The 14,289-nt window shown below is 40.7% G+C and overlaps 1 protein-coding gene across 1 annotated transcript; it reads left to right on the top strand.

The window, feature by feature from the left end:
• Positions 1–485: 485 nt before the first annotated feature.
• GDAP1 (ganglioside induced differentiation associated protein 1) lies at positions 486–12,617 on the top strand. The gene is made up of 6 exons (XM_076329532.1): positions 486–564; positions 790–982; positions 2,224–2,397; positions 5,840–5,934; positions 6,395–6,509; positions 9,144–12,617. The coding sequence occupies exons 1-6, from the start codon at positions 514–516 to the stop codon at positions 9,524–9,526; spliced, it is 1,011 nt and encodes a 336-aa protein (XP_076185647.1). The 5' UTR covers positions 486–513; the 3' UTR covers positions 9,527–12,617.
• The last annotated feature ends 1,672 nt before the right edge of the window (positions 12,618–14,289 follow it).

The raw sequence follows: 14,289 nt of genomic DNA, 5'->3' as shown, positions 1-14,289 counted from the left end.
CTTGCTGTAAGTTAAGTGCATTTTGCAATAGAGTGTTTATACCCATGGGGTCCAATTCAGAATGTTTTCTGGTAATATTTATCGTTTTTTCCCAAGAGCATGATGCCAATGTCCCTGAAATTCATAGTGGAAGTACTTGTTCAAGGAAAAAAAGAAAGGATAAAAAAAAAAAAAAGGGGGAAATCCTGCCATGTGACCTTTTTACCTGCGCATCCATCTTCCTGCGCTTCCCCAGGGGATGCTGTACGCTGTTTTGCAGGCGGTTTCCCCTTAGGAAGGGCCGTCCTCTGAGCAGTGCGGGGGCAGGCTCGGGGGAAGGAGGCGGGTGTCTCCCGCACCCCCCCCCCCCCCCCCCCCGGGCATCCCCTTCTTTTGATTTCCAAACGCAGGCCGACGCGGGGTGGGCACGGCCGCCGCTGCGCGCCCGCGCAGGCCGCCTGCCCCGCCCGGCGCAGCGCAGCGTGCCGTGCCGTGCCGCGCCGTGCCGTGCCGTTCCGCGGCGCGCCGCCGGGCATGGCGCCGCTGGTGCTGTACCACTGGACGCAGTCCTTCTCCTCGCAGAAGGTGAGGGGGGCGGCGGGGGCGAGGGGCGGCGGCCTGCAGGCCCCGGATTGCCTCCTCCCGGGGTGCCGGCGGGTGCAGGGCGGGGCGGTGCCGGCAGCGCGGGTGGCCTGCACCCGAGGCAGGGCCGGGCCGGGGAGCCGGGGCCGGACCGGGCCGGCTCCGCAGAGCGGGGACAGCTGTCCGGGGAGTCCTTCTCCTGGGGTAACCCCGATGATACCGTTGCAGGTGCGCTTGGCAATAGCCGAAAAAGCCCTGAAGTGCGAAGAGCACGATGTAAACCTGCCGCTGAGCGAGCACAACGAACCATGGTTCATGCGCTTAAATTCCTCTGGAGAAGTACCTGTCCTGATCCATGGGGAAAACATCATTTGTGAGGCAACGCAGATTATCGATTACCTTGAAGCGACCTTTGTAGATGGTAATCCCTTAGGCGTTTCGGTGTGAAATCCTTCCCCACGTACCTGTCGCGTGCAGTGGTGTTGGGGTCAGCTCCGTATCGCTACGTGCTGGTTCGTTCAGGACCAGAAAATATTTATAGTCTCACGAGTAAATGGGCTCTCCTAATAGTTGGTGGTATGGGGTAAAAACACGTTCCTTTAAAATGAACTGAGGGCCTTCCAGCACCTTTACAAGTAGCTGTGAGTGAAAACCTACCACTGTCTTCCTCACCCCTTCAGGAAGGATGGAGAAATCAGTTCAGTAATGGCAGCACCGCGCTGTGCTAACCCTGTGCTAAGACTGCCGTGAAAAATAATGTTTTGAACAGAGAGCTGCACAACTGCTGTTGTTGGGCAGGTCCTGCTTCTCTGTGAGAAAAAAAAGATAGATGCTTAATTCCAGAATAATCGTGGGTGGAGAAAAGGAAGTAGAATGAGTAAATTATTTTTGGAGCCAAAATGGAGCGAAGAGGTAAAGAAGTAGGAAGAAAGAACTCAGAAGTGATTGCGTGCAGGCTTTTGAAATTGTTTGTGTCTGTATTGCCAGAAAACAGACTGCCTCAATTTTTGAAGGAAATGCAGAGTTGTATTTTTTTAGGTGTGAAGAGGCAGCATTTTGTGTTTCGGGGGTTTAGCGCTGCGGTTTCTAAGGCATGAAGAAAACTTCATTGTTGCGTGAACATAATATGTGTTTAATGCTGGCGTTTTCATCAAATGAGGGGCCAGGTAGATCAAGGGCAGGGTAAAACTCAGTGGTGTGCAGGAATACTTCTCATCATGCTTTGAGTAGGATTCCTGTACTATAATTTTTGCAGCATTGCAGCTGCAGTAATGTTTCAGCCGTAACAACTTACTAGAACTTCAGTTGTGCCCTACTGTGAGAGGGCTAAAGGGTTGTGTGCCATGGTCGCCCATTCCTAGAAGTACAAAATAGATACTGAATCCAGTTTTCTGATTTGAAGGCCTCTTAAATACGTGTTTATGTGGGTTGCTGCATAGGAATTGGAATTATTCAAACGTTTTAAAATGAAGTACGTGTATATGCGTTTCTGTGAGCTGTGATAACATTATTGAGTTACGGTGGGGAACAAGTGAATCTTTCTTAACTGTGGCTGTGCCATCTGTGCCGGTTGGACGTAACCGAAGTAACTTTGGAAATACTGCTTTTGGTCAATTACATGGTTCTTCTTTTCTTAACTTCATTTTTAACTTTATGTTGCAGAGGAAGTACCAAGATTAATGCCAGAAGAAGGGAGCATGTATTATCCAAGGGTGCAACACTATAGAGAGCTTTTAGACTCCTTGCCTATGGATGCCTACACGCATGGCTGCATCCTGCACCCCGAGTTAACGGTGGACTCCATGATTCCAGCCTATGCTACCAGCAGAATTCGTAGTATGTACTGGTACAGCTCTGAATGCTTATCAGTTAATAGGATGTTGCATTACATTCATCTTGTGTCTTCAGTGCACCTTGAGCAGAATATATTGAGCACAGATTTCCAATTTTAGTTGCAGTCCTTGATAATTTGCGTGTATACTTTTTATTGATTTTGTAGTCTGTTATGATTTGAAAATGGGAAAGAGGAAGTGTCATTTTTGAGCTGTCTGTGGAATTAATTTTCCTAATGATTGAAAATGTGCTTCTTGTGCATAACAGAAAATGGCAGCTGTGACAGCTGTGAGTATTTTATTTTCTGATCTTGCTGCTTATGCTTATAAAGCAATTTATAGGGAACAGCTCTATTACTGCTCACATCGAACCACCACACTGAAGGAAACCCATTTTTTTGTGACTGTAAAGTTGTAATAAGTTTACCTATTAAATTAAAGCAATTGCTTTCCTCTCAAAGTGGTGCAAATGCAGATTAGCCTCAATGAAACAGTCTGTTTGTCTAATATATTATAAGGCCCTTTTTGTCTGAGGAATGTACTAGTGTCCACTTGGTGCTGGGGGTAGGGAGAAAAAAAAACAAACGGTGGTCTGATAGAATCAATGGTAAAATGTTCTTTGACTTCCTTGGGATCGGTATTTTACCTGATGGATTTTTATATACATACCAGTTTCCCATGAAAAAATACATTAAGGGCAGAGGAAATAACTGTAGATTATGTTGCACAGTCCCCGTTATAACAGAGAACCTCCTGAAATGAACTCCTGTTTCAAATCCAGTAGTTTGCAGAAATACTTAGTTTAAACAACGTTCAGTGATATTCAGAAAAATCCTTGGCAAATAATCTTTCAGTTCTCATAGCTCTTTTTTTTTCTTTCCACTTTGGTATCAGATAGGGAGATAAATATTTAATTCTTTAGTCTTGGTTTTTTCCCTGTGTGTATGTCCAAAGACTCCAGCATTACTTTCAGGCACAGAACTGCACTGGGAATCCTCGTTCAGCTGGTCGTGGATCATGACCTCAGTCTAGCTTTTCAGAACTGCTTGCAAACTTACAGTCCTCTCGCCAGGAAACATGGCCTGTATCTTTTGCTTCAATTTATATTTTACATTGGACTGTGTTGAAACATCAGTTGGTTGCTTAGGGCCAGTTTATCAACCAGTCCAGACCACTGGGTATCAGTGCCATGTTTTTTCTTGATTTATGTCCCTTCTAGTCTTTGTACCGTGGCAAACTTTAATTAATGCTTTTATGTTTCCTTCTAAGTATTACGAAAGAACTAAATAGTTCTAGGACAAGGATCCAATCCCGAGAACACGGCTGGATGACAATTCCCTGTTTACAGTTATGTTCTGAGATCTCTGTTTTCTTTTTTTTGTCAGTCAGTGCTTTGTATCGTGTTGATTTTTTTGTATGGTATTTTAGAATGCTCCGTAGAACAAAGTCAAATACTGCAGAGACTTTGAAATGTAATACAACTATACTATTAACAAATTCATAATATCATAAAAGCTGATACTGTGTTACTTTGAGAAGTTCTGTTTCCAACAAACTGTGTTATCCTACTCCTTAAAATTTTTGGCAAGTCAGTTCTCATATTAGCCATGCCGTTGTGTTGTCAGAAGTGAAGTCAGGCAGTTAGTTTTCTTTACAGTTGCATGCGTTATCCTTTATAAAACATCAGGGCAGAATTAGTTTTCTTTCTGTCTGCTGGAAACTTCTTGAGCATTGCAAAGTATTTAGAAGTCAGTGTTGCTGGTCCAATGATCAATGGTTAAAAATAAATTTTTTGTAAAAAAGTATCTGGAGAGATTTTAGAATGGGTAATTTCAGGAAGAGTAATTAGCATTCTTTTTTTTACTGAATTAACATGAATTATTCTCTTGTATCAGTGTACTGTCTGTTTTTTGTTTCTTTTTTTCCCCCCCAAATGTGGATGCTGACTGTTTATTGAACAATTGTACTTTACTCGTAGGCATTATTGATATTTTTTCTGTTTTCACACGGTAATAGTAGTCAGTGCATTTGTTACGGTTCACTTTACAGTGTTGTCTTGTGTTCTGCTGACTGTATGTATTCTTCCCCTCTAGCTTCTAGTTGGTATAAATTGCTGTCAGTTTACACACACGTTCATATTGGTAGAGCTAAAATTACTACTTGTCTAAATTGGGATGTTTTCTTATCTTTTTATACTTAAAGCATAGCCTGCTTTCTTGATTTGAGGCATTTTTTTGAATAGCTCATGGATGTTCCTAAACAATTCCTTTGCTTGTTCAAACTTCTCCCGGATGGTTTAGTTTTCAGCTTTGAAAAGCTGATCTTTTTCAGCCTGCTAGATATCATAAGCCGCCAGCCAGTTATGTATTATGTTTATGCATACCAAATCCAATTAAGTAATTAATTGCATATGTAAGATTTTAGTTGTGTGATAACATCCTTCAATTTCTTCATATACTATGTTGGAAGATGGCTTTCACAGTCACGTCAGGTTGAAACAAAGAATATATAAAACAGTGAATTCATTATTCTCTAGCAAGAATTTTTTATCAGTTTAATTTATAAGACTTAATTCAAACTAATCTTAATTATCAAGTACAAGTGAGAGGTGATTCATGCCCTATAACTATTCTTTTCTTCTCAGATTATTACTAGAAATATTTATTTTTAGAAGATAACTTATTATTCACTATCTTTTGGTATTCTAGGTCTGTAAGTATGGCATTTTCAAGCAAAGCCCCATTTTAAGGAGAGAAAAGGCTATCTATACACATGTAGTAGAAATCAGTAAAATTATCTCAAATTTTTCACATCATTCCTTCTTTAAGTCATGTAATGAATCTTTTTCTAGAACATCCATATACTCTGTAATGAACATTTCCAAAAGGGATCACAGATTTTGGTGTCACATTTTAGCTAACTGAAAACACCTTCGTTCCATATTCAGTGGTATTTAGGCTTTTGTTGTGGAATTATGCATGTGACCTACAGTGACCTACAGAAAATCTCATTATGGGCCTGTCTGCGCTTTCACAGCATGAAAAGTGTGTTAGGAACCCAGGAACTGAGGTACAAAAACATCGGAGTCCTAAGATATTTGTAGTAGAATTTCATGGATTTAGCACAGTTTTTGGCAGCAAAATGGTTTTATCTGAATAAGAGAAAAATATTAACAAGAATTCCTCGTTCTTGCCTGGCAGATCACCAATTTATAGAGTTCTTTGCAAACTGATGAGAAGAAGGTGTGGTGGGGTCAATTTATGCAGCAGTTAAGTTTTCCAAAACATGGTGGTTTTGAATCCCAACTTGGTGGTGATGCTTTATTGAAGTACCACTTCCCATTTCTTTGCTGTGGTATTGGTACACAAGCTATTGATTAGTTCCTGTGGGTTACGTTATGGGTACGTTTGGATATCTAATGTCATTCCTTTGGTTTTTTGTATCAGGCCAAATAAGTAACACAGAATCAGAGTTGAAGAAACTTGCGGAAGAAAATCCAGACCTTCAAGATGCCTATATAGCAAAACAGAAGCGCCTTAAAGTAAGAAAACTCTTTGTATTCCCCCGTTTATTACGAGCTTGTTAGTGTCAGGTTTTTTCTGCCACGATGTAAACATTTGTTTCACCTGTCATTACCAGTAATGTCATGCAGTGGTTTAACCCTACAAGGCATGAAGCAGTCTGTCCCCCAGATCAGCTACACACTTCAAGTGTGTGCTGAAGTATTGGACTGGTCCCACTGACTCCAAAGGACACACATCTGTGCTGGTGTTGGGCTGTTGAGCACCCTGCAGGGTGAGGCAAACCTTGATGTCTAGCATCTCTAATGTTTTTCTTCTGTTATGTGAATTGTCACCAGTATCCAAATGGTATCCAGCTGACTATGTGGAGAAAATAATCGCATTTTATGAATAAGCACTGTAGTATCTAAGTAAAAGTTTCTCTGATAAAAGTATAAACTCTGTACAATGATTAAAACGCTAACCTGTATATATATTTAGTCTAAACTGCTGGATCATGATAATATAAAATACCTAAAGAAAATATTGGATGAACTGGAAAAAGTTTTGGATCAGGTTGAGACTGAATTGCAGCGGCGAAATGAGGAAACACCAGGTAAGGAATTATTATTGCTAAATCCTGTTGATGCTTATGTTTGGGGAGACTGAGTAAACTTGTTGACAGCACTATTATAGAACTGGTTTTAATGTATCCAATTTGATACTTATAGGATATACTGATCTAACATCACAGAAGGGATCAATACTGTTTTAAATACTAGTTTAGTTTACTGCTGCTGTCATTGAGTTCTCACTGTCTTATGAGAGTGCTTGATCACATTTTCAGCATAGTGAGTATAATTAGCTGCACAATTTTGCAGTATTTTATCAACAAAATAAGAAAAACCTTAACTACAGAGTGTTACTCTTGATGTTGTAGTTGTAGGCCTCAGTTCGCTATAATGATCACGACCTTAATGTTTAACACAGGTTTATTACAATCTTGTGTAAATATTGTGCTGATATTTGTGGTATATGCAGAATTAGCAATCTGGATAAGTGCTCTAATCATTAAGCAACCCTCCTCCCCCACCACCCTCTTGGAAAGCAGTGATGTTTACCTGCCATCCACCCAAATGAGAGTTGAATTTTGTTTAAATGGGATTAGTCTTCTGCTTATTCAGAGTCTGGTCCAACTCCCAGTGGTGCTAATAGGAATCCTTCCTCTGACTTCACTGGGAGCTGCATGAAGCGCCAGTCAATATCAACTGCATCTGCTCAAATCAATAACTCTTTGCATTTGGCTCTATAAATAGCTGTTGTAATAATCCCACCTGAGGTGGGTGTCGGTCTCTTCTCCCAAGTAACTAGCGATAGGACGAGAGGAAATGGCCTCAAGTTGCGCCAGGGGAGGTTGAGATTGGACGTGAGGAAAAATGTCTTTACTGAAAGAGTGGTTAAACATTGGAACAGGCTGCCGAGGGAAGTGGTTGAGTCCCCATCCCTGGAGGTATTTAGAAGATGTGTAGATGAGGCGCTTAGGGACATGGTTTAGTGGGCATGGTGGTGTTGGGTCGATGGTTGGACTCGATGATCTTGGAGGTCTTTTCCAACCTTAATGATTCTATGATTCTATGAATTATCAGTTACTATCAAGACAGTAGATTTGAACCAGCGATTGAAAATCTAGGTTAAATTTTCTACTGACTCAACAGCGAAAGAGTCACAGAAAATGCTTTAACTCACAAAGGATGGTAGGATTTTGTTCAGCAAACCAAGTCTGTCACCATTTCCAGCAGCCTGTTTGCTTTCTCTGCTAGATAGCCTTTCCAAGGAGTCAACTGATACAATGTTGATGAACTTATGAAAACCACCAGGATCGCAGGATTTAGTAAAACATGGCTATTACCTGCCTCTTGGAATTTTGTCTGAGGTATTCACATTTTTGAGGTTTGTGAGCAATGCTTCTCCAGGTCCTGGTCAACATCTGAACTTCTGCTTCTCTTGCTACTGCTCAAATCCCTCATTCACTTACTGCTGCTGCCACTGCAGGCGTCTTTCTTTCACACAGGTTAGCTTCTGCGGTCTTCCTTTCCATCATCTTATTTACTTAATGAATCCCCAAGTATCCTTTCAGCAACATAGGATATACTCATTCTCTGCCGAGGCCTTTCTTCCAGACCTGCATAACCGGTTGAAATGGACTGGTACCGCTGGTGTGCCAAACTGTTGCTTTCCTCTGGTGGCAAATGAGTTGAAAGGGACATTGCAAAATTTCTCTGTTTCCACAGAGGTGCTACTGAATGTTCATGCCAGTGCTTTTGTGTGCCTGTTGTGTGAGAAGAACTGCAAAAGGTTGCAAATGAGGAGGGAACAGCATAGTACTGTTTGAGATCTAGGCTAGAGCAGAGTACTCATGCTGGCAGCTCTGCTAACTACCGAATTTCATATCCTGGGTTTCAAAAGCTCTCAGTGTAGTCAGTACAGGTCAGCCCTTTTAGGTGGTGGTGGTTCAGATCACTGAACTTAGAGATGTGATGCTGCCTGGCAGTGCCTGCTCTGAGCCATCCCCGGAAGATTCACCCCTTTCCTTTGACTGGAGTGGGAGCCTGGGGTCTCCATCTGTGCTGCTGACTAATGGTGGGCAGTGTGAATATCCATTGCTTCTCAAACTTCTCAATGTAAAAACCCCATGTTTTGTGGTCTAGGAGGCACAAAGGAAGGATGGGTAGACAAAGTCTGTCTTCTCGCTGAGCTGGTGTGTTTGGTGCAGGTCAGTCATCTGATCTGTTTCTTTTTGACTTGAAAGTCTCCAGCAAATTAGCAGTTATTGAGTGAATGCCATAGAGCTGAGTGACACAGACAAGATGATAAATTCTTCAGACAAGTGGTAGCTTTTCAGTAAAAGCTAAACTGCCTTCCTCCTTTCCACTCCTGTTTAATTTAATCCAGATTTGAGAAATGTAGTTGAGGAAAATAAGTGTTTACTGTGGGTTTTAATTTATGAACCTGAAATGTGGCTCTTTTTTTGTTAACAAATGTAAGCCAGGCTGCTGAGCCTAAGACTTTACAATATTGTGTGAAGAATGGACAGGGATTAGTAAAATGTTCATTGATTAAAGTCATATCTTAGCTGAAGTGTTGGTGGTGTTTATTAACAGCATTTTGAAACAGGACTAAACTAAATGTTAGCCCATGGAGCCCATGTATTCCATTAGCTCCTAATTCTTTATGTTTTATCTCTGCTTAGAAGATGAAAATCAGCCTTGGCTCTGTGGTGATTTCTTCAGTCTGGCAGATGTATCGCTTGCTGTCACATTGCATCGCCTGAAGTTTCTGGGATTAGCAAGAAGAAACTGGGGAAACGGAAAGCGGCCCAACTTGGAAGCCTATTATGAGCGTGTCCTGAAGAGAAAAGCATTTTACAAAGTTTTAGGACACGTCAACAATATATTAATCTCGGCCGTTTTGCCAACGGCGTTCCGCGTGGCCAAGAAAAGGGCGCCCAGGGTTCTCGGCACCACCCTGCTGGTCAGCATGCTGGCGGGAATAGGTTACCTTGCTTTCATGTGTCTTCGGAAGAGGTTTGCCAACATGATGTTATCGATTAGAACCAAGCAAAATTATTTTTAGACCCGTCTGTCCCTGGTGGTGAGTGGAGGGCATCTCTACCCCCCAGGAAAATATCCCCAATAAAATATAAACGTAGAAGAAAGGTTATGTCTGTGAATTAGAACACTGTCACACAGTAATCGTCTCCTGTTGTTGTATAATTGGATTGGCAATTGCTGAGATATTTGTGGAAAATGTATGTTGGGGGGACAACAAAGGAAAGAAGAGACTTTCTTTTCAGACAAGGACCTATAAGGGCTGTAACAGTGCTTTGTTAAAGTGGTTATTGTCTCCTTTACCCAGTAGCTGACCTAATTATAATGCTTTTATTTAATAGATATGCAGCAATGTGACAGCTTTTCACTGTGGGTGAAATGCATTACTGTGCAGAAATCAGCATTGTTGAAATACTGAACATAGCACTTACTTTAAATTCTCAGAGTAGGATTTAAGTGCAACATAGGCTCTGTGCCTGTTGTGTATGGGAGTGAGTGTCTCTGTACTGATTAATGTCTATTGATTTGCAGTTGGACCTTTAGGAATGTGTTAAAAAGTAGTCTTGTGGAGCCACTTTTGTCTTCTCACTGTATGTTCATGTAGCAGTACAGGAAGAGACCTGAAGCATGTATGAACATCAGTGATTTGTAGGCCACACGAGTGAAATTCTCCAGAGGCATCAGCGGTCAACAGGTGCTAGACTTCTGCTGAAATGCAAATGGGAGTGAAAAACCTGACACTTGTCTTTTGAAAGCCTTTTGAGTAGCCTTTGGCTCAGCCAGGTACTCAGCTCAGCTGCAAGCCCTGGCTGAGTCAAACCAAACTATCTCGGTGCACACTTCCTGCTTTCATTGGGGTGGTTGGATAGAGTTGTCTCCATATTAGTGTTCCATGTACCCTTTCTTGTTTCCACTCTGAGCACTGGCTATTTTTTGCACACTACTTGGCTGTGTTAGCAATTGCATGTGCCTCTATGAAATGTTTGCCCACAACGTGCCACAGCCAACTAGAAAATGTACGCACAACAATGCATTTTGTAAAAGTAATTTAAAAGAGTTCACTATCTTTCAGTCTGGTTAGGTAGCCTAGATTGAAGGTGAAACTGTAATTTAGCAATCTGTTTGTTTATGGAGAGGTATCATATTGGTGGTAAGTGAAAAATACAGGTCAGTTTGGAGACAGATGATTTGTACTGCAGATTTTTTGCAAAGCTGCACCCTTGTAGCATGTAGGAAGGGTGTAGAAAAACACTTTGATTACTTCCCACTACTCAGCAGATGCCGAGAGTTTTATTAGGTTTGAACTGAGCTCCCGTTTCAATGAGAAATGCACGTTTACCTGAAAGTAGGCTTTGAATCATTTTGCAGCAAGAAAGCAATTGGGAAGGGCTGCAAATTCTCATGACAGTTTAGTAAGATTTTTGTATTCTTGATGAATGTCTGAAAGCTTCAGAGTTTTGTTTACAAGTTGTAGATAACTGCAACAAGCAAAACATAGCTTTAAATGTTTGCCTATCAACAACCAGTGCTAACAGGCCTAAGTACATTTTAGATCCAGTGCTGGTGGCTGTGGTCTCTCTGCACAATTGCTTTTGAGTGTCAAGAAGATCCTCTGTCAAGTTTGCTGGAGAGAACTGAGGCAGTTTCTGTCTGGGCAGTCTCACCATCTAGCAGATATCAAAATGGATAAAATTGTTGACTATTCTTGCTTGTAATTTAATATTGTGCTAGTTGTCTAGCAAAAGAAGACCTAGATCTCATTGCTCCTTTTCAGTAATAAGAAACATCTTACCTAGGAAACAATGTTCTTTTTATTTGTCAAAAAGACGGTTTTATATAATTCTATTTCATGACCCAGTTGTTCTCAAGAACTTGTTGAATTAAATGTGCTCTATTTAGAAAAGCTTTATTATCTCTAGAATAAGTTTAATCCAACAATACTATTAATGTGCTGGCAGCTTTAACTGAGTTTGTTGTTTGTATATTGCAGTTCATCTGCATTTACTCCTAACCAATAAATTCCACTAAGTTAATAACACAGAGTAAGGCCTGTAACTTAATGCTTCCCTGGCATATATTTCTGTCAGACCATCTGTAAAATATCATCTGGTCAGGTCATGGTAAAATTCAATATATATGACAGCTCTCTTTAGAATTAATTTATATTTTATTTTTTCTTCCCTCTTTTTTTTAATGTTCTAGATAAGAACACTTATATTCCCAGAGGTGTGCCTGTTTAATTCACACTAGCAGCCCTGAGGGCTGTGATACAGGCTAATTATTGATGAAGCAGTTTTACTTCCCCCCCAAACCTCAGTGATCTCTGCGCTTCAGCTAGCACTCCTTGCCTGCCAGGAGCTGCAGGTACTGTTGGGAAGGACTGAAATGACCACCAGATGTCAGTGGTCTTCCAGGGCTACACTTTGGCATGCCTCTGAGATGTGCAGGAAAACACTAGTTTTCACAAACAAAATGTTTGTGATCTCAGCGTAAGATGGATGTGAGCATCATCATCAGACTAGCAGTCTCGCAAGAGCTCTTGAAACAACTGCTTTCGTCTGCTACAGGCTGGTTCTCTGGTACCTATCATTTTTGCTTGTGTGTAGTTTCTACACTGGATAAATAAGAGGGCAAAGCTGAAATAATTTTTCACATTAAAATGAATGTCACTGAACAGCAATTGTCGTCTGCAGGATTGAACGTGGATAAAACTTTTACTGTGGTAAAGTTTGGATCCCTAGTTTAATTCATGTCTGTTAGTTCAACTATTTGATAGCCTACTTATTTTCTCTGCCCTGAAGTACTCTGCAACATCAGTTTCTGTACAGGTGGCAGCAAAAGGCTTATCCGTGATTAAATTCCTCAAAATAGGATGAGATTTAGAAGCACATATGCTGTATATGGCTCTTTGTGCAGGATAGCTTTTGTGTGGTGCGTGTGAAGTTTCTTTTCAGCCTGGCTTATTTTCTTTGCTGTGGTACCTCTGTATACCATTTAGATCGGATACACAAGCAATCTTCTGGTTTTTGTTTACTGTTTGCTCTCATATCACAGATATATTTCATATCATATCTTTGTATGTGGGACCTGCACAATAAACATCGATTCTAAGACCACTTTCTAGGCTGGTTTATGTCTTCTGTATCAGTAAAACAAAGCACATTTGAGGATCACACAGCATTGCTGTAAGGAGTTTGATGCTATTCAAGGAGAGATGCCTCTGATATTTCAGTTTAAAGGGTGTTCAGCAGATTGCCTTGCACGTATCTGGAAACAACAGTTACAATGATAGTTTTCTTTGGTTGTCTGTCTGAGCTGTATATGCATGAGGCTCAACAGAAGCCATTTAATAATGTAAAAAGCCCATTTAAAGAAGGGCAAGCAGTTTTTGTGTTTTCAATTAATCCATACCAAAAAAACCCCCCACTTCCCTTCTGAGTGTGACCCTGATTCTTGGCTTACATTGTTGAGCTGCAGAAGCTGGGGCTCCTTTCTGTAAGGTGCATGATAAACACGTAAGCTGTGTCCACACTGACATTGTCCTTAATGAGACCAAGCAGTGTGCCCCAACCAGTGTTAGTCTGGCCATAAGCTTTTTTTTTTTGCTTTTTTTTCCTTTGTCTTGCACGGTAGCAGTCTGCATTGGACCTCCTTCCTTATTAAGCAGAGGGACAGGCGACAGTACGTGGGGCTTGCATGTATTTCCTCTCAGTATTTCGAAAGTCGGCAGAGCTGCTAGGATCGGGTAGGCAGCTGGTAGAGCTTGAGTTTCAGGAGATTGTGACACCTGTGGTCTATGGATCAACTTTGAGGTAGCCTTGATGTTAGCATTAATCGGAAGTTTACACAGAGCCCTTGCTGTGAAAAGCTTATGTCTAAATAGACAAGAGGAGCAAGAGTAAATGGGAAGGTAAGTACGGTGAGTATAATACCTTGTCCCGATTCACACAGCCATACGACCACTTTTGTGTATCATATTTTTAAAGACATTTTTTACTTAAGTCTTAATTTTATGAGAGCAAGGAGCTACTAAGGTTTAGAGAGCAGATTGGCATGCCCTAATTCGTGAGGATTAGAGGTAGCAGTAGACAGAAAGTAGGTGAAAAGTAGTGGATCTAGCTAACTGGAGCACGCTGTGCTCTGCAATAAGGCATGTGACGTTATTTTTTGCTGAGGCCTCCTTATTAAGTTTATCTCTCTGTTTAGCTGATGTTAGACAAAGAGGTGTAAGGTTGTGCTTAGGCAATTTATAAGATGTGCTAAGGAAGTCAAAAGCATGTAGAAAAATCCCAAACAAAATATGTTTTTTTTTCCCTCCTTTCTTTAAAAAGAAATTTTTAGTTTTGGTGCAGTACCAAGTCACAAAGTCAGGCACTCAAAACTCAGGAAATTCCAGAAGCCAGAGTTCTTACAATACTGTTAACTCACTCATACAGTACTTCAGTAACATTTTTATTTCTGTTTTTCTTTCTAAGTTACAATCATGGTGCTTTATTTAACATGAAGTTAAAAATGTTGCAACATAAAATTGTTAAGCTGTGGATAAGCTTAGTGTTGTGGGAAGAATCTGTTGGAATTTGCAGAACTGAAGTCCTAGCTATTACCATCTTAGCTTTACATCAGCATTAATTTTTACTACAGTTTAAAATACTCATAAATAATTGTATAAAAATGTATTGTGTAAACTAATACATAATAGCATAAATCAATATTAATCTACTTTATGTATATTAATATATTAATCTCCTTTATATATATTCTATATAATATACCTATTTATCCCTTCTA

This window comes from Aptenodytes patagonicus, chromosome 2, assembly GCF_965638725.1.
Source record: "Aptenodytes patagonicus chromosome 2, bAptPat1.pri.cur, whole genome shotgun sequence".
Lineage (NCBI taxonomy): Eukaryota > Metazoa > Chordata > Aves > Sphenisciformes > Spheniscidae > Aptenodytes > Aptenodytes patagonicus.
This window is presented reverse-complemented; position numbering and strand designations above follow the sequence as displayed.

What these genes read in the sequence shown, in the direction of transcription:
- GDAP1 (XM_076329532.1), top strand. Translation starts at nt 514, where the DNA reads ATGGCGCCGCTGGTGCTGTACCACTGGACGCAGTCCTTCTCCTCGCAG. An exon ending in TGAAGCGACCTTTGTAGATG is followed by an intron (nt 983 to 2,223) that starts GTAATCCCTTAG and finishes TTTATGTTGCAG; the next exon opens with AGGAAGTACCAAGATTAATG. An exon ending in GCGAAATGAGGAAACACCAG is followed by an intron (nt 6,510 to 9,143) that starts GTAAGGAATTAT and finishes ATCTCTGCTTAG; the next exon opens with AAGATGAAAATCAGCCTTGG.